We start from the raw sequence: 18895 nt of genomic DNA on the forward strand, positions 1-18895 counted from the left end.
TATACCACGCAGACAAAAATCCCTGTATAGTTCTCATTCACACACCACTTACCAGCTCTGAAATTCCCCCAAGCCTGGGAAGAATGTCACCAAGTCCATATTAAAAAAAAAAAAAAAAAAAAAGCTATCTTAGCCTCTCTGGAATATGAACAATAACCACTTATATGTTTTCCTTCCTCCCACAGTCGCAGCACTTGCAGTGGCCAGACCCTCCAGGACAAGGCCTTTATCAATGGCTGAGTTGCTGGCTAACCTAATGGGGAAAGAGACTTAAAAAGCAGCCTTGCAGAGGCCCAATGACAAATAAAAATAGTGGAGAGATGGAGGCTGTACTTGGGCAAAGAGAAGGAAAAAGAAACGGAGCTCCTAGAGAGACCATTGGGGTGAACAAAGTGGGTCACAGTGGCCAGGGACAGCACTGCCATGGCAAAAGATGCTGTTGAAATAGACATGGAGATATGAAGGCAACTCCTGGAGGCTATAGAGAGCCAGAAGGGTCTGCTGCAGCTTCTGTTAACCAGGACCTAGCCATGTTATGCAGCCCCTGCAATACAGGTTACTGGGAACACTAGCAACAGAGTGTACTACTGTACACCCAACAGAGTACCCCAAACCGTCATTCCTTCACAGACCCAAGCTCAGGGCAGCAAGAACAGTTTTACTTGGGAGCCCTCATTTTTTGAGCCATCTACCATCCTTAATAACTTTGAGCCTTGCCATTCAACACCAGAAGGCCTAAGAACAAGAGGAGGAAGAGGCGAGGCATATGCTCACCTGTGACTTGAGTCCCGCCTCCACTGCACGATGTCACTTTGAATTTTTGTTTAGTTATTGTTCTAAATAAGGCCTGTTTCTGTTTGCTATATAATAAAACTCATTAAAAACCATTTATAAAAAGAGTCGTCAATGCATTTTATATAGCAAATCCATAGACTGTAAATAGTTTAGTGTTTTACAGAAGAACCAAGCACAGACACAAAATAAAATGAGGATTGCCACGACACTGCCCTTCACTTCACTACCCATAAACAATATTGCACTGCTCACAGTCCATCCCACACACACACCCTCAACTGGGTAACAGCTGCACATTTTCAGGCCTGAGACTCAAATTAAGATCAAGAGGTATCTATGACAACATTGCCCTGGCCGTTTCTCTTTTGTATTGGATGCCTTGCTGGCTGCTCAAGGCACAGCCTTATCCTGGGTGGAAGGCTTTTTCCCTTACTCTGACAAATTTTAAGGCACTTATTTTTTCCCCTCCAGCTTCCAACCTAGTCCACAAACAGCGCCACCTTCCTTTCAAACTGCAAAATGCACACCCACTGTCATTCCGCAACTGTTAAGACAATAGTTAAACAATTCCTTCCTTCTGTCCAAACCGACTGTGAATGGCTGTTAATGAGGGAAGCAAAGGACAAGCCAGGTCTCCTAGGATAACCAGAGCAATCTGCACACCATAATATCCATAATCATCCTCTAGGCAAACTGTTCTTGATCCATTAAGGCAGTGGTCCCCAACCTTTTTGGCTGGCGGGCGCCAGCCGAAGGATCACTGCGGCGGTGGAGCACCCGCTGAAATGCTGCCAAATTTCGGCCGAATTTTGACAAGCGACGTCATCGAGAGGCGTCCCCGCCAAAACTCGGGGGTGATGTCACTTGTCGATGGCAAGCGGCGTCAGCAAGAGGCGTCCCCGCCGAAATGCCGCTGAAATTTGGCGGCATTTTGGCGGGTGCTCTCCCGGGGGCCAGGACGCGGGCGGCGCCCATGGGCACCGCGTTGGGGACCACTGCATTAAGGTAAACAGAGCTGAGTTTCCAAAATCCTATCATTGTAGACTCTTCCAGACCACCCTGCATTTATGTCTATAAACCTGCCACGGTGGTCAACAGCCTTTGTAGCACCATGGAGAAATACCCCTTTCTGTGTATAAACTCTGAGCTGCGGGAGTGGGGGGGAAGGGATGGGAGGAGCCAAATAATAAGTACATTGCTGCCATCAGTTGCTCCAATACAGTTTGGGAACCCCATGAGTGCAAAGTCATCAATAATATTATGAACATTACCAAGCTTTATTACCTGGTGTAACAGTGCCTCATCCATGGCACCACACATAAACAATGGCCCCCACAGCTGATCTCCCCAGGCCAAATTGGTTGGCTGTGTTCCAGTACCATTCTGGGGTGACCAGCTTCCAGATGGCAATGGCAACCTACATCTCCACAGGTATGGGGCACTGTGTGTTGGTATGCTGCCACTCCAGGGCCAGTTCTGAAGGATCTCAAAAAAAGGTTGCTTTCACCACCCTGAAATTCTCTCACCATGGCTGATTGCCCCAGCTCTGCAGAATGATCCTTTCCCACCAATCCACACTGGCTTCCCAAGCCCAGAAACAGCACTGCAGGCTGTGAAACTACTTCAGCAACTACTTCTCTCATATCAGTTGCTCGCTGTCCTCCTCTTTTTCCTTAGCCTCTGAAGCTGATGTGGCCAGTGAAGTCCAAACCCAAAGTCATCCAGCTTTGAGTGCTGACATAGAGTCCAAGCAACCTCTGTGTGCTTGCAGTTGCCAGCATTATTGAGTCCATCTGGCTGACAGCAACTCAAAGACAATGCTAGTCTGCCCAGAAAAGGAAGCATGAGGCAGAGAGAATGAAAAAATGGTTTTTTTTTTAATTGAACTTCCCTGGCTTCTGATATGCATCCCACAATTCACAGAAAAATCCCAGCATGCACACTGCTCAGCAGCAAAGGACTATGGGATACCCTCAAAGAATGCTACATGATTATTGTTCACCAAGCTGCCCCTGTGTGCACACGATGCGAATCGAAAGAGGCGCTGCCAGCCTGTGCGCACCTTAGTTCAGCTCATGTCCTGTGAGTTAAATAATGCATGTCATATCAATTCCCTACCCCAACCTCCACTCTGTGTAGACAAGTCTAGTGATAGCACAGAATTCCTCTTCACCAATTTAGCGCTGATAAGATCAGTACTGACTTCCACAGGAAATCCCTGCAGGTTTTCCTGAGGATAGAACTATGAAGAACTGCTGCCTGAACCCCAACCCTTCTGGCCAGCTGCACCCATGGTAATTTGGAAGTCCTGATTCTGTGAAGTTTGTAGTGTGGATAGGGGCCTTCATGTTTTGAGATGAGTTGGTTGAGAACTGGAAATTCTGTTCTGCAGGAAAGTCCAACATTTTGGCAGTGGGTGGAGGTGGAATTGTTCTGAATTAGAAAAAAAAAGTGAAATTTCAATTTCCTGTGAAATAATTCGAAAAATGTTTGAATTGAGACCAAAATGTGTCATTTCAATAGTGTTTAAATATTTTGTTTCAACTTTGTTTTCATTCAGTTTTGACTTTTATATTATATTAAAAATGACAATATATAAATACCATATTATATAAATTAATATAATCTAAATGAAATTAATAGAAATGAAATGTTTGATATTGTCAAAAAAAACCACACATTTCTTCCTTTTTCCATCTAAAGTTTTGTCAAAATGGACATGTTCTTGCAAAATGTTTTAATTTTGATTATTTGGGGGGGGAGCGAAGTGCTGAAAAAGCACGCCATCCTTCCCCCCCACCCCCCACGAGACACTGAATGAGACTTATTTTTGGTGTCTTTTATCCACTTGGTGCCCCCAGTGGACAGTTTATATAGCCCAGAATGATTGAGCCAGCTGATTTTAGAGGTCTTTCAGATGTAGGGGAAAAAAGCTACACATCAAAAATAAGAGAACACTACATGTCCACAAGGGTTACACAAAGAGGTTTCCACAGCATTTTCATTGGAAACACAAAGAAACAACAAGGCCTAGAAAAGCTGCTGAGCAGGAACAAACAGGGACAAGAAGTTGCCCTCAACTGTTCATTTCTATCTTGCTTTCTGAAAGATATTTTAGCAAGATCTGAAGGCTGAGAGTTTGCTGAAGGCACTTAGTGTCACAAAGGGTAAGAGAGTCTCATAAGGTGTACGCCTTACAGGTCTATGTGTTTTAGCCTGAAAACATGTTGGAGTTATGATGGGAGGCTGAGGCAAAATGCTGATTAGTGACAAACTGGTGAAAAGCAAAGAAAACAGGGAGAGGATATCACAGATGTGTGTCTAATGCTGGGAGAGGAGTTTTAACCTCCCTTTCCAGCTGAAAATGTTTGCATCATAAATTCTTATACATCTTTGTTAATTTCCTGCCCTAGACAACACCGCCTGGATTTTAACCAGGAGATCTGGCTTCCGACAGCACGAGCAGAACATCTTTTATCTCCCCATCCTGATCGCCGATAACGGGCGCCCCATGTTGAGCAGTACTGGCACTCTGACCGTGCATGTGTGCAGCTGTGATGACGATGGTGTGGTGATGTCTTGCAATGCAGAGGCCTATATACTCCCTGTCAGCCTGAGCAGAGGAGCACTCATTGCAATCCTAGCCTGCATCTTTGTCTTGTTAGGTAAAACTTGTGTTGTCTTTCCTAATGAGGAGCTTAACTCACCTATTTTGGTCACAACACTTGGCAGACTGTTAGCCTCACTAAGGCTGATTTTATACTGTGCATAAAATAGAAGTGTGTGTATAATATATATATATAAAGCTTTTTCTTTATTGACCTCAGCATTTCCCCCAAGATTTTATGAGACAAAGAAGGGCAATGGGGCAAGGGAGGTCAAGCCATTATACGATCAAGTGGTCTAAGTTTCTCTCACACACACAAAAATCAGGAAAAAAATGAAAACTTGTAAATTTCATTATTTTGGCTCTGAATCTTCCAGATATTTAGCACCTCTGCTCCCATTCTTTGTTTTAATCAGAAATATCTTCTTACTTAGATATGGTATCTGAGGTTAGTATCTGATCGCCGGGGGAGCTAAGGTGCTTAATATCTCTCTTGCTCTCATTTACCTACAAATCTGGTCTATTTCCCTACCCATTTCCCCTATACTCTGCCCCGGATATTGGGACCAACAGGAATCTGGGTCAGATTGCTCCTACCCTTGATCACCACACATTCCCTAACATTTCAGAAGTTCATCTTCAGTCTGAGAAGCAATGGGATAGAGGCACGTTTTCGAAAGCATCGAAGTCCTATTTTCAACAGCGACTTAGGCAATTAGGAGCCTAAGGCCATGTCTATACTAGAGACCTTACAGCTGCACCACTGTAAAATCTCTTGTGTAGCCACTCTATGCCGATGGGCAAGAGCTTGCCCGTCGACATAATTAAGCCATCCCCAATGAGCAGCAGTAGCTATGTTGGTGAGAGAAGCTTTCTTGTTGACATAGAGCCGACCACATCGGTGCTTGTCTGTGTAATTTATCTTGCTCAGTCAGGTGTTTTTCTCACAGCCCTTAGCAACCTAAGTTATACCAACTAAAGTGATAGCATAAACATAGTCTAAGTGTCATTAAAAAAAAATCAATGGGATTTATGAGAGAAAGGGAGCAGATTAGATGGGCCCAAACCAGAACATTTGGGTATGGGTCCAGCTTACAGCAAACCCTCTCCCCACTCCAAAGTTCTGGATTGTTTAAATCCTGGAATTTGGTTTGGCCTATTATAGGAAAAAGGATCCAGCAGCCACATTCAGACCAAAAATTTAAAATTAGTTTTCTTAGCCCCATCCCAGCTGCCCAAAGCTCAGAAGTATTTGTCTTCTATGGACCACTGATTTGGGCTCATATCTAGAATAAATCATTAAATGAGGTATTTCAGTTATTATCATTACAAAATTGTCATACTGATTCCATCAAAGATTGTAAATACCAAGGACAATGGCTGGACTGGGCGTTGGTATTTACATTTTCACTGCATCTTTTGGCCACGCCTTCTGTTAGAAATGCACATTTGTTCCTTTTCTCAGTGATTAAGGAGAGTAGATGCCAGAGAGCTGCTCTTTCTAATGCCCGTATGTTTTGGTTGCCCCTTGTAGTGCTCGTGCTGCTCATCTTATCCATGAGGCGGCACAGGAAGCAGCCTTACATCATCGATGAAGAAGAGAACATCCATGAGAATATCGTCAGGTACGATGATGAAGGGGGCGGGGAGGAAGACACCGAGGCCTTTGACATTGCTGCCATGTGGAATCCCCGGGAGGCCCATCTAGTGGTGAAAAGCAGGCAGGACATGGTGCCTGAAATAGAAAGCCTCTCCCGATACGTGTCTCAGACGTGCATAACAGACAACAATGTTCACAACTATGTGCTGGCCAAGCTGTACGAAGCTGACATGGACCTCTGGGCTCCTCCTTTTGACTCCCTCCAAACATACATGTTTGAAGGGAACGGCTCAGTGGCAGAGTCACTCAGTTCATTACAGTCTGTCACTACAGACTCAGACCAGAGCTATGACTACCTGACAGACTGGGGACCTCGCTTTAAAAAACTGGCTGAGATGTATGGCATCACAGAGGGCAACGGGGCTCTGTGGTAACGAGTGAGGAGCAGAGTGTTTTCTACACGACACAAATGTCCTAATCTAGATCTGTTCTCATCAGAAGCTTGTATGGACATAGGGCGAGACCTCCTGAAATAGCAGTATGGTGCTTGAATGAGAATGGGGAAGAAGGGTGCAAACAAAGCTCTCTCTCTCTGGCTCAGCTTTACTCAGTTAAATTAAGTTACATTTTTAAACAATGGAGAACAAAAAGAGGAAAGTATTTCCTGATTTTTATAGCTATGTTTGAAAGCTTCGTTCCTGGAATATAATATTACTCTGTTTTTTTACATGGCAGCTTATGGAGTTCTTTGCATCGGGATATGAAGATGCTTAGGGTCCAATAATAATCTTCAGCTCACAGGGAAATTGCCAGTAAAAGAGGATCCCCAAATGGTTATTTCCCTCCATTGCTTGCTAACAAAACAGAAAGCAGAAAACTGAAACTGGAGTTGTGAGGTGTGTTCATTATAAAAATCAGCCTTCTTCCTTTGTTGCTAAGAGTCCTTTTAACCCTTGAAAAACAAGCCTGACTTTTTCCATGTTGCTCAGAGGAGAGGGCTTGGAGAGACCTTTGGATTTGTGCTCTAGTTTAATGGCTGATACGTGAGTCACTGAGGTTAAATACTAATCCACCTCCTGTCAAGTTAGTGTAAATTTATTTTCCTCTCAGCTCTTTAAAATGTTGGCACTGTGGAACTGCTCAGAACAAAACCAGAAAATCTGCCTCTTTTGCACTGTAGATGTCTCTTCCATGTGCCAATTGTGATGGTTAGATGCTAGCAATGAAAGCCAAATAAAAAAAATTTGATAAATACATGGGTTAGAGGGGCTTTCCTAATCTGTGTGTGGTCAATCCAAGGGATGTTTACATACTGTAGATAACCTACTTGAACAAATGCAGTATTATAGAAGAATAAATGGATGTAAGAAAATTACATGTATAAGTTTTGTATATTTGTTAATAATTTTGGTAATAAATATCATGTACTGCATACAGTACAGTACCTTAGCACCTCTTTTAATAAAAGTTATACTGAAGGGACAGTCTGATGACAATTTATTGGATGCTTTATGTACACCAGTTAGTGCTTATAGGCAGCAGGCAAAACGTGGTTAGTCAGAGCTGTATAATGGAACCGAACTTTCAATCTGCAGGGTCAAGCCCATTAAATGTTCACTTCTAAATAGTGGAATCCTTGTCAATTAGCTCATTTAGGAGAGAGTCATTCCTCACTTTACGAAGCATTTAAGGCCATGTTTTAAACCCAGCTTCTCTTGTTGCATGCATAACACTTAGGCACTCATTGGTTCACACAAATGATGGAATCTACTCATTTTCCTGTGCAAATAGAATTTGGGGATTCTCTCATTTTTATACCCTAAAGGTAGTACACAAAAATTACATGTAGAAGTGAACAAACAACTCAGTGCATGCTTTACTGGAGTCTTGTAATGTAATACAGATCTAAAATTGCATCTACAGGATCTTTACATATAAAGAGGCTGTGCGCACAGGGAGGTGCTGAAACATGTGCCAAGCCTAAAAATAACATGACTGTGTTATTTCATCTTTCTTCCCCCCCATCACTGCCTCATCTTCATTTTACTTACACACACACACACACCTGTGTCTTTATTTAGTCTAATTTTAGACTATAAACTCTCCAGCAAAGAACCAGTCATCTCAGGCCTTGTCTACACTACAAGACTATTTCGAATCAACTTAGTTCAAATTTGTGGATTCGACCTTATAAAGTCGAATTTGTGTATCCATACTAAATACACTAATTCGAATTTCCGAGTCCACATTCACGGGGCCAGCGTCGACTTTGGAAGCGGTGCACTGTGGGAAGCTATCCCACAGTTCCCGCAGTCCCCGCTGCCCATTGGAATGCTGGGTAGAGCCCCCAATGCCTGCTGGGGGGAGAAATGTGTCGAGGGTGGTTTTGGGTAAGTGTCGTCATTGAACAGTCAATCACAACCTCCCTCCCTCCCTCCTTGAAAGCGCCTGCAGGCAATCTGTTCGTGCACTTTTCTGGTCAGTGACAGCGCGGACGCCACAGCACTGCAAGCATGGAGCCCGCTGCGATCATCGCCGTTTTCTCCTCCTCGCACTTTATCGTCCACCTCTTCCACAGTCAGCTGCTGAGAAATTGGGCTACTTTTCAATGGTGCTGCAAGCACTGGGGGACCATAGGGGACGTTTTACAAACATCAACATCGGGTGGCCGGGCAAGGTTCATGATGCGTGTGTTTTCAGGAACTGTGGGCTGCTCAGACGCCTGCAGGAAGGTAGTTTCTTCCCGGACCACGAAATAACTGTTGTGGATGTGCAGATGCCTATAGTCATCCTCGGGGACCCAGCCTGCCCGCTAATGCACTTGCTCATGAAGCCCTATACAGGCGCCTGGGACAGCGACAAGGAACTCTTCAAATACCAGCGAGCAGCGTGACCTGTGACTGTTCAGTTTCTTTACAGAGAAGCTGAACCTGCCCCTGTTTCTTTACCCAATTACTGTTGACTCTCCTCTTCGGTTACATACCCCGTTCACCCCGTTACCCCCACTTCCAGCACACGTGTAAAAATAAAATACATGTCCCATTATTACTTAACAAAGGTTTCTTTATTCATGACTTTTCGTGAAAGGGTTGAAACTGGGACGCAGGCTGTGCTGGGTAGGGTGTGCGGTGATGTAAAGACCGCCTCTAAACTCAAGGAATGACAGGCTCCTGCTCCTAGAGCGGTCCGCAGTGCCGGAAGGCTTCTTTCAACGGAGCCTGCCATCCCTCTTTATGGAATTCTGTGTGCGGGCGGATATGTGACCTTGTGGTGGAGGAGGACGGATACAGATTCCTCAGCTGCGTGACTCAGCGGTCCAGGATAAGGACCGCTGTATGAGATTTGTAACCGCCCTCCCCCGCTGCAAAGTCACATCTCCCCTGCCCACACAGATCCTGGAAACCACCTCCAAAAACCGACCAGGCTGCCTACTGACTGCACCGTGTGTGTGACCCGCTGCTGATCCTGCCCCCGTGTCTGTACCCTGGGAAAGGTGACTGTCCTATGCAATTAACCACCCCTTCCCACGCCCCCATTCAAACACAGTCTTCTTGGAAAAAACATAACGGAAACAGTAATTAACAGCAAAGCATTTTTATTAATTAAGTAGACATGTAGGGGATGGGACTGGGATTGGGACTACTGTGAGTCTGGAAGTGAAGGACTTCGGCAAATGTAGGGTATGAGAGCTTTTGGGTACTTGAGCACTGTGCTGTGGTGCAGTGACAGTATTCACGTCCCCGGCCGCCCCTCCTCCTGATTATTTTCGGTGAGGGGGGTATGGGACTTTGTGGCAGGAGTGCGGGGGCAGATACACTGCAGGGTGTCTCTGTCCTCCTGCGGTCCTGCAGAACATCCACAAGGCGCCTGAGCGTGTCCGTTTGCTCCCTCACTAGTCCAAGCAGCGTTTCAGTCGCCTGCTTGTCTTCCTCACGCCACCTCTCCTCCCGTTCGCTGTGAGAGTGCTGGCACAGAGAGACGGTCTCCCTCCACTGGCTCTGCTGGTCCGCCTCTGATAGGTAGCAGCCCATACGTTCCTCGAACATCTTGTCCCTTGTCTTTTTCTTTCGCCGCCTAATCTTTGCCAGCCTCTGCGAGGGGGATGCTGTGGCAGGTCTGGAGACAGTGGAAGCTGTGAGATGGGAAACAGGAGTGAATTCCTTGCAAAGATACATTTTGCAAACAATTAACTGAGTCTAGGCTGTCTCTGTGAATTCTGGGTTGAGACCCCTGTGCCTGCTGGGGCACAAATCATTTTCGCGGTGGATTCTGGGTAAATGTCGCCAGTCATTCCTTCCTCCGGGAAAGCAACGGCAGACAATCATTTGAAGCCCGTTTTCCCAGAATTGCCCTGGCATACGCCATAGCGTGGCAACCATTGACACTGTTTTGCCTTTTGTGTATGTCACCGTATGTGTACTAGATGCTGCTGACAGAGGCGGGCCAGCAGCGCTACACAGCAGCATGCTTTTGCTTTTGCATGACAGCAGAGATGGTTACCAGCCATATTGTACCATCAACCATACCATAAATTGGTAATAAGATGGTAATAAGATGGGCATGGCTACCTGTCCTTTTGCACTGCACCATTTGCTGCTGTCATAAGTGCCCCTGGCCGAGCAGCCAGGGGCGCAAAAGCAAAAATTGGGAATGACTCCCTGAGTCAATCCCTCCTTTTTGGTATCTAAAAATAGAATCAGTCCTGCCTAGATTATGGGCAAGTGTACTAGAAAACCACTGTATCATAGAACCAGAGAGCACAGCTGCTCTGTGTCCGATCCTGCATAAATTATGAGCTGTATGCTATTCACAGGGGGTGCTCCTGCAACAACACCACCTGTTCATTCCGTTCTTACCCCAGCCTTCCTGGGCTACCATACCATTGTCCCCCCACTTGTGTAATGAAGTAATAAAGAATGCAGGAATAAGACACAGTGACTTGTTTGTGAGAAATGACTGGAAGGAAGCCTCCAGCTGCAATGATAGTCCAGGCAGGACATCAAGGAGTGTGGATGAAGGAGCCCATCATCCCTCTGCTAGTCCAGGGGCAATTGAATCTTTTATTTACAATGAAGGGTGGGGGCTGATGGAGCTCAGCCCCCTGTTGCAATGATGAGGACGGTTACCAGCCATATTGTACCATCAGCCATCAAAAATTAGGGACAGGCGCCCTTGATCGACCTTACTGATACTAGTCGGCATGGTTACCAGCCCTTTTGCACTGCCCCATGTGCCAATAGGCTGATGATGAGGATGGATTTCCATCTTATTGAACCATCAGCCACCCATGGCGGGCGGGGGGGGAGCAAGGATGTTGGTGTTGAGTGCTGCACCATCGCGTCTATCTGCAGCATTCAGTAAAGATAGGGTGACATGTAAAAGACTCAACAGAGGATTGTTTTCACTTCTGGTGGTGGATGGGGTCTGTGCGCAAATTGCCAAACTATGCCCTGACCCACCGCAGACACTGTGTTTGACCCTAGAAGCATTTGGAGCTCATCCAAGAATGCAAATACTTTTCGGAGACAGCAGGAACTGTGGGATACCTTGCGTCCTCATTCCCCCCTCCCTCCATGAGCGTCCATTATATTCTTTGGCTTTCCGTTACGCTCGTCACGCAGCTGCGTGCTGAGTCTGTGCTATGCCATCTGTCCGTAGATTTTTTTAAAATACTTTGGACCAGGCGTAAAATTACAGTAATTACCCTAATTAGATGCAGGAGTCTCCGAGCGAGATCACCCTGAGGAGGGTCACTGAAGGAGATAGAGAGCGCATGCTGCGTGAAAGCTAGCACGAAGCAGGGCCCGATGCAGCCGTGCTCGGGGAGGCAGTGCTCCCTGAGTTCCTCATGAAAGCCTTGCGCGGAAAACTGTGATACCACGGAGCACCCAATAAGGCAGCTCTCCCCAGGAACCTCCTGCTGATGCTTTTCCATTAACGCAAGGAGAGCTTCGTGGAGATCTCCAAGGATGATTTCTGTTCTATCCCCATATCTAGAGAGACCTCCTTTTCACGCAGTTAAGATTCCTGTTATATTAAGAATAAAAGTTAACATGGTTACAGCACTTACCGACTGCTCCTTCCCCTGATTCAGGGTCCGGGTTAATGGCCGGGGAGGGTTGTTGGGGGATCTCCGTGACGGTGATGAATAGATCCTGGCTGTCGGGGAAACCAGCGTTGTAAGCGCTCTCGCCTGCCTCGTCCTCCACAAACCCTTCCTCATCTTCCCCGTCCGCAAACATCACCGAGGAACTGGCCGTCGACACTGTCCCATCGTCAGAGTCCACGGTCACTGGTGGGGCAGTGGTGGCAGGCTCCGTAGCGTCCGTTTGCCGCTTTGATTTTTTGGTAGCCTTGTCTGGGGTCCTTGATTTTCACGCGGCGCTGCGTTGCATCCCGCCTGTATCCTCTGTCTCTCATGGCTTTGGAGACCTTCTCGTAGGTCTTCGCATTCCCTGTTTTGGACCGCAGCTCCAAAAGCACAGACTCCTCGCCCCACACACCGATCAGATCGAAGAGTTCCCAGTCAGTCTATGCTGGGTCCCTCTTTCTATTCACAGATAACATGAACTCCTCTGCTGGAGAGCTCTGCATCGTTGCAGGTGCTGCGGAGCTCGCCCCGATGTCCAGCCAGGATGTCAGATTCAAAGTGCCCAGACAGGAAAATGAATTCAAATTTTCCTGGGTCATTTCCTGTGTGGCTGGTCAGAGAATCCAAGCTCGGACTGCTGTCCAGAGCGTCAGAGTGGTGCACTGTGGGATAGCTCCCGGAGCTACTAAGTTCGATTTGCATCCACACCTAGCCTAATTCGAGCTAGCCATGTCGAATTTAGCGTTACTCCACCTGCCGGGGTGGAGTACCAAATTCGAACTAAAGAGCCCTCTAGTTCGAATTAAATGGCTTCCTGGTGTGGACGGTTAGTTCGAATTAACGCTGCTAAATTCGAATTAAAGTCCTAGTGTAGACCAGGCCTCAGATGCTTACACTCCTATGGCACTATGTAAACAGCAAATAAAAGTGCTTTAGAGTTTCTCATATGCTTGCTCATCAGTTGTGAAAAAATGAGTTTTACTAGATGCAATATGCCAGTAGTTCAGTTCCACATCTGGATTGGACCCTTCACTGTCAAAGCGGGAAAAGACCCCCTAAGAGCAAAGAAATGTGTTCTGTAAAAGTGGCTATTGTGTAAACCAAGTCCATACACCAGTTTTTCTAGTACAGCAGTTTTATAGCACTGTAAGTCTCTTATAAATGAGTGAAGTAATAATACCATAAAATCATTTTAACAACGTGAAGAATCAGGCTTATAATGTTTTAATTATAGAAGCAAGAACTCAGGGTTTAACCCCTTTTGTAATTTATGTATTGGCTCTAGAATTCAAACCCTGTTAGACCTTTAAGTGTATTTTTTTGTTTGTGTCAGGGTTCCCTCCCCACTCTGGGGTACAGATGTGGGGACCCGCATGAAAGACTCCCTAAGCTTATTTCTACCAGCTTAGGTTAAAAACGTCCCCAAGGCACAAATCCTTCCTTGCCCTTGAACAGTATGCTGCCGCCACCAAGTGAGTTAGACAAAGATTCAAGGAAAAAGGACCACTTGGAGTTCCTGTTCCCTCAAAATCCCCCCCAAGTCCCTTCACCCCTTTCCTGGGGAGGCTTGAGAGTAACCAAAGTGAGTAACTGACCAGACCCTTGGGTTTTTAGGGCACTAAAACCCAATCAGATTCTTAAAAACAGAACTTTATTATAAAGAAAAAGTAAAAGTAAAAGAAGCACCTCTGTAAAATCAGGATGGAAGGTAATTTTACAGGCAATCAGATTCAAAACACAGAGGATTCCGCTCTAGGCACAACTTTAAAGTTACAAAAAACAGGGATAAACCTCCCTCATAGCATAGGGACAATTCACAAGATAAAACAAAAGATAATCTAATGCATTTCCTTCCTATTATTTACAATTTGTAATCTTAGAGGCTTAGTTAAGGTATGGCTTTGGGAGATGTATTTTCCCTGCCCTGATTCCTCGCTGACCCAGAGAGAACAAAAGGGACCCAAAACAAAACCTTCCCGCACAGCTTTGAAAGTATCTTCTCCCCTTCTTGGTCCTTTTGGTCAGGTGCCAACCACGTTATCTGAGCTTCTTAAACCATTACAGGTAAATGAGGGATTTTATGCTACCCTTAGCTGTACATTTATGACAGTTTGTTTATACAGGGAAAAAATAAAAATGTTTTTCCCTAAAAATAGTTCTATGAAGCCCTGCTCATAGTTCCTCATATTCTTTAACATTCATGACTGTGATGTTTAACTGCTGTACTTGGTGGAACGTGAACAGTTCTGCAGTCCCAAGTCTACATTTGCCCTCACTCAGCCTCCTTGATAGTTACAGAACACTCTTTATATGGCATATTTATGGACAGGTGTGAGGGGGCTCCAGTAGGCCTCAGACCAATTTCTCGCTGGGAGTGCAGGCAACTGCCAGAAGATGACCATGTGCAGTGGAAGAGCAACTCATCCAAAGAAAGAGGAGAAAGACTATTAGCGAGGGGGGCAAACAGAGGATAGTAAAATCTAGCCCTTACTCCTACTGGGGATCAGAGGTGACCTGTCATTATGACTGAGGGCGTCACAATCTGCCCACAGTGGTTTTGGTGAGAGAGGGAGCTAATCTGGAGGAGAAGACAAGTGACTGGGGGAGCACAGAGTGATTTCTGGAAAAGGCAGGCCAGGAAAGAGTGAGCAAAAGAGACGACCTGAAGGGAAAGGGCTGGCAGAGAGGGGAAAAAACAGAAGCAACAAGCGCAGAGTAAATAAAGCAAAAGAATAGTCAGAAAAGTGAAAAAAAGACCAAATGATATGCAGGAATAAAACGGCTACTTGTCAAGGCAAAGCTACAGCAGTATAGCACTGAGTATCTAGTGTGGGGTGTCAAATTTTTGCATGTGTTCATGTAGTATCTTGGGAATATTAGTTACCAGCATTGACAAAAGTGAACAGAAAAATAATTCCTCCCCACAAATACTTCATCTTTTCATTCATATGTTGTTGGTCTGTCTATTTATTTAGTTAGTTATTTGGGGTGAACAACGATTATTACATTATTCCATGTATTTACACTGGTAACAATAAAATACCTGCACACCTTAAATTAAATAGCCATTGGCAAATAAACAACCCCATTCTGATCTCGGCTCAGTGTGTATCTGAAGTAACTCCCCTAACATCAATGCCATTTGATTAGTATAAAACCAGTATAAGTGAACTAAGGCTCACATCTTTTGATAGAACAAATGGAGCCATCAGTCATTGCTGCTAAAATGATCAAAAAAGGTCTGTTCCTACATTGTTCCCTCCTTGCTGCTAGAACACTCAAATGTCAGTTCCTACACCGTACATCAGTGTCTGATCCAAACTGCACTGAAGTCAATGGAAAAGGTTTTAATGGGCTTTGGATTAGGTGCTGGTACTAGGGCTTATGCAGCACCCCCTGGCTTGAAGTGGTTTCCATTATATACAGGGTTTACAGTGTGGTTCAATGGCTTTCATCACCCCCACTCTACAAATTGTTCCAGCCCCCCTGCAGCTTTCCATATTCAGGCTCTGGTAGGCAACCAAGGGAGCCTCATTATTGCTGCAGAATTAACCGCAGGAACTGATGGCAGAGGAACCCAGCCATCAAGAAAGAAAAGCATTTGGGCAGGTGAGCGGTTCACAGGCTTTTGAGAGGCTTAAGGTTCATAACTACACCCACGAGGGAGCAGACAAGCAGTGCAGAGCACACAACACTGGTGTGATGGGCTTACAATGGGCTGCCTATCTCTAGAGATCGCTCCACGTTTTTAGTATTGCAGAATGTGACTGTTTTCCATGTTCCAGGAAAGCTGTGATTTGTTTCCTTTCCTTTCACAACTATATACTAGTTGATTCGCCCACTGGCACCCGGCACCAGGGGTCCTCACAGGGAAAGGTAGGTGGTGTTTATATGGCTGCTTTTGCTGGGGTTCTGCCTGGGGAGAACAGCTTTAAAGTACATTGGGGCTTCCACAGCAGAAGACTATGCCAAGGAGATATTTGATGAATAAGCACAATTCCTGCTTTACAAAGTCTCTTCTCTCTAGATTGTAAAATCATCCAGGCAACCACTGTCTCTTGCATTGGCTTTTATAAGTGCTGTAAGCAGAGGTTTTCACTGAGCTCCCCATCACGATATCCAAGTCTTCAGAGTGAATACAGTCAACGTAGGACCCAGCAAATCGGTACATGATGATAGAGTCTTTAATTATGTGATCACATACCATTTTTTCCAGAAAATTCTGTACTCCAATTTCCTTGCAGACTGCTTAAAGTTTGCTGGGGGGAGGGGGGTGTGAAGCGGTGGAGGGGAAGGAAAGGAAGAGAGAAACCAGCCTTATAACAGAAAAAAAAATAGCTCATGCCACTGCTATATCTCCCCAGCTGGCTTAGGCAAGCAACGGCAAGCTGGCTTAATAAATGGATTCCAGTACTCGTAAAGAAATGAAAACAAGAATCGTTCTCCCCACACCACTCATCCAAATACTAACTAATTGCCACTACAACCTTTATTGGACCCCCCACACACATTTTCCCAAGCAATGGAGACCTAAATATACACAACCAAACATTCCACCCCCAGTGTTTATCCTAAAAATAAAACAAAAGTGTCTTCGGTCTCATATTTAAAGATGCCCCGGAGGTGTAATATGGTACAGGACAAGGAGAAACGTTTAGGATAATGGTAATTGCACAGAGTAAGAGCCTGAGGGCCAGCTTTTTAAAAGGTATTTAGGTGCCTAATTTCCATTGATTTTAATGGGCGCTAAGTGCCTAAGGGCTTGTCTACACTGGCAATTTACCGCGCTGCAACTTTCTTGCTCAGGGGGCCTGAGCACAGTAAGTTTCAGTGCTGTAAAGCGCCAGTGTAGACAGTGCACCAGCGCTGGGAGCAGCGCTCCGCCATGCTGGGAGACGCACCCCTCGTGGAGGTGGGGTTTTTAGAGCGCTGGGAGAGCTCTCTCCCACCACTCTGCTGCGACCACACAAGCCACGTTAAAGTACTGCCGCAGGAGCGCGTTAGTGTTGCCAGTGTAGACTAGCCCTAAGTGCAACCCACACACCTTCTGGGTGGGGTGTTCTCTGTCCCAGCTAGTTGCACCGAGACAACTTAAAGAGAGAGAAAATGAGTCTCCTCTACAACCTTAGCTAACAGCCAGTTGGCTTTTAGCTCACGTGGTACAGGCTCATGCACTAAGCTGTAGAGGTCCCCGCTTCGATCCTAATGACGACTACGGTCTGTTGGCGTTACATAAGCACCTTTGAAAATCCCATTAGGTGCCTATCTGCATCTTTAGGCACCTAAATACTTTTGAAAAACCTGGCCCTGGAAGTCAAGACCCCTAGTTTCTATGGCTATTGCGAGGGTTCGGGACCTAGGGTTCCTACAGCCAGCACCTCAGCTGCTATGGACCTTGACTTCAGCAGGGCTATGATTTACAGCAGCTGAGGATTTGGCTCCAAGTCTACATTCTGAAAGACAGAGATTGAGACAGTTGGTCAGGACTCCTGGAATTTGTCTCTGAATCTCTGTGTGAAGTCTATGACCTCCCACCCCTGTGACTCAGTTTACTCATCAGTAAAATGGGGCTAATCGTGAAAGGATTAATTACTGCTTGTGAAGAGCTTTTGCAGTTCTGAAAGTCTAAAGAAGATTTCCCCCCCTCCCCCCAGGGAGTGATCGGATGGAATAGTCTGTTTCCTAAGGAGAGAATGGCTTGCTGGGGTACAAGCATTAGTTCTTTTTCCCAGGGACTCTGGCAACAAGGTTAAAGTGGTTTTAGTTTTATTTAAAGTCCAGAAACACTGAAGAGTTCCTGATATTTCACATGAACTCACCAAGATACGGTGCAGTCTTCCCACTTCCCATATTGGGGAAATTCCAGTAGCACCCTTGGGCCCTGATCCAGCAACCAGACCCAAGCAGACAGGCCCCTGCACAAAGCCCCAGTGACTGTGGAACTTTGTCCTCTAGGCTAACCATCGATGGATAAAGGAATAAAGCTGGGCCTGCTCCTGCTCAAATCCAAGCAAAATTTTGCCATGGATGCCAGAGGGAGCAGAATCAGACTCTCTGTCAGCATCCCCTGCTTCAGAAAATGGGGAACTGTGTAATCCTGGGCCTGCATTTCTTAAGGGAGGGTGTAGTAGGACATTGGGTGCACTTTGCAGTGACAATAAGAAAAGAAAAAAAAAGACTTTTTAAAGACAGTTAGGAATATTCTGTGGGAATCCCACTTTCCAGGCCACCGTTAAGGAACGGGCGGCTTAAGAAGGTATTTTGACAATTCATATTCCCTAATAGCCATAAGCCAGTCCTGCAAAGATTGATTTTTTTTTTTAAGGGTGCATGAGCTAAAGCTTTTACAATTAGAGACAAATGCTTGTCATGGCACAGGACAAAAAATAAGGACATTTAGCTCACTGAAGTTGGATTTTTGTTGCGGTCATTGAGATTTGGAAACAGACAACTGGAAGAAATGTGATCTCCACACCCACAACAGGTGTCGTGTTTCCTCTAGATCGGGGTAGGCAACCTATGGCACGCGCTCCGAAGGCGGCACGCAAGCTGATTTTCAGTGGCACTCACACTGCCCGGGTCCTAGCCACCAGTCCGGGGGGCTCTGCATTTTAATTTAATTTTAAATGAAGCTTCTTAAACATTTTAAAAACCTTATTTACTTTACATACAACAATAGTTTAGTTATATATTATAGACTTATTGAAAGAGACCTTCTAAAAACGTTAAAATGTATTAGTGGCACACGAAACCTTAAATTAGAGTGATTAAATGAAGACTCGGCACTGCACTTCTGAAAGGT

At 45.5% G+C, this 18895-nt stretch overlaps 2 protein-coding genes across 28 annotated transcripts in view; one reads left to right on the plus strand and one right to left on the minus strand.

Moving 5' to 3' along the window:
- The window catches only part of CDH20 (cadherin 20), a 52207-nt gene extending 44727 nt beyond the window's left edge, over nt 1–7480 (plus strand). For all 3 annotated transcript variants that reach the window (XM_039522023.1, XM_039522025.1, XM_039522024.1), the window contains 2 exons: nt 4209–4460; nt 5937–7480. In XM_039522023.1, coding sequence (XP_039377957.1) covers nt 4209–4460; nt 5937–6436 — 752 coding nt within the window. In that variant the 3' untranslated portion in view covers nt 6437–7480. The remainder of the gene's footprint in view (nt 1–4208; nt 4461–5936) is intronic.
- Nucleotides 1–18895, minus strand: part of RNF152 (ring finger protein 152) — a 239504-nt gene that overhangs the window by 18930 nt on the left and 201679 nt on the right. For 8 of the 25 annotated variants that reach the window (XM_039522038.1, XM_039522034.1, XM_039522039.1 and 5 more), the window contains one exon: nt 2162–3228. The exons of 16 other annotated variants lie outside the window; for them this stretch is intronic. In XM_039522038.1, the coding sequence (XP_039377972.1) occupies nt 2965–3228 (264 nt within the window). In that variant the 3' untranslated portion in view covers nt 2162–2964. Of the gene's footprint in view, nt 1–2161; nt 3229–13032; nt 13149–18895 lie in introns of those variants that run through there. One more of the 25 variants, XR_005593492.1, reaches the window with a different exon arrangement.

The sequence above is a fragment of the Mauremys reevesii genome, linkage group 2 (assembly GCF_016161935.1).
Source record: "Mauremys reevesii isolate NIE-2019 linkage group 2, ASM1616193v1, whole genome shotgun sequence".
Classification (NCBI taxonomy): Eukaryota; Metazoa; Chordata; order Testudines; family Geoemydidae; genus Mauremys; species Mauremys reevesii.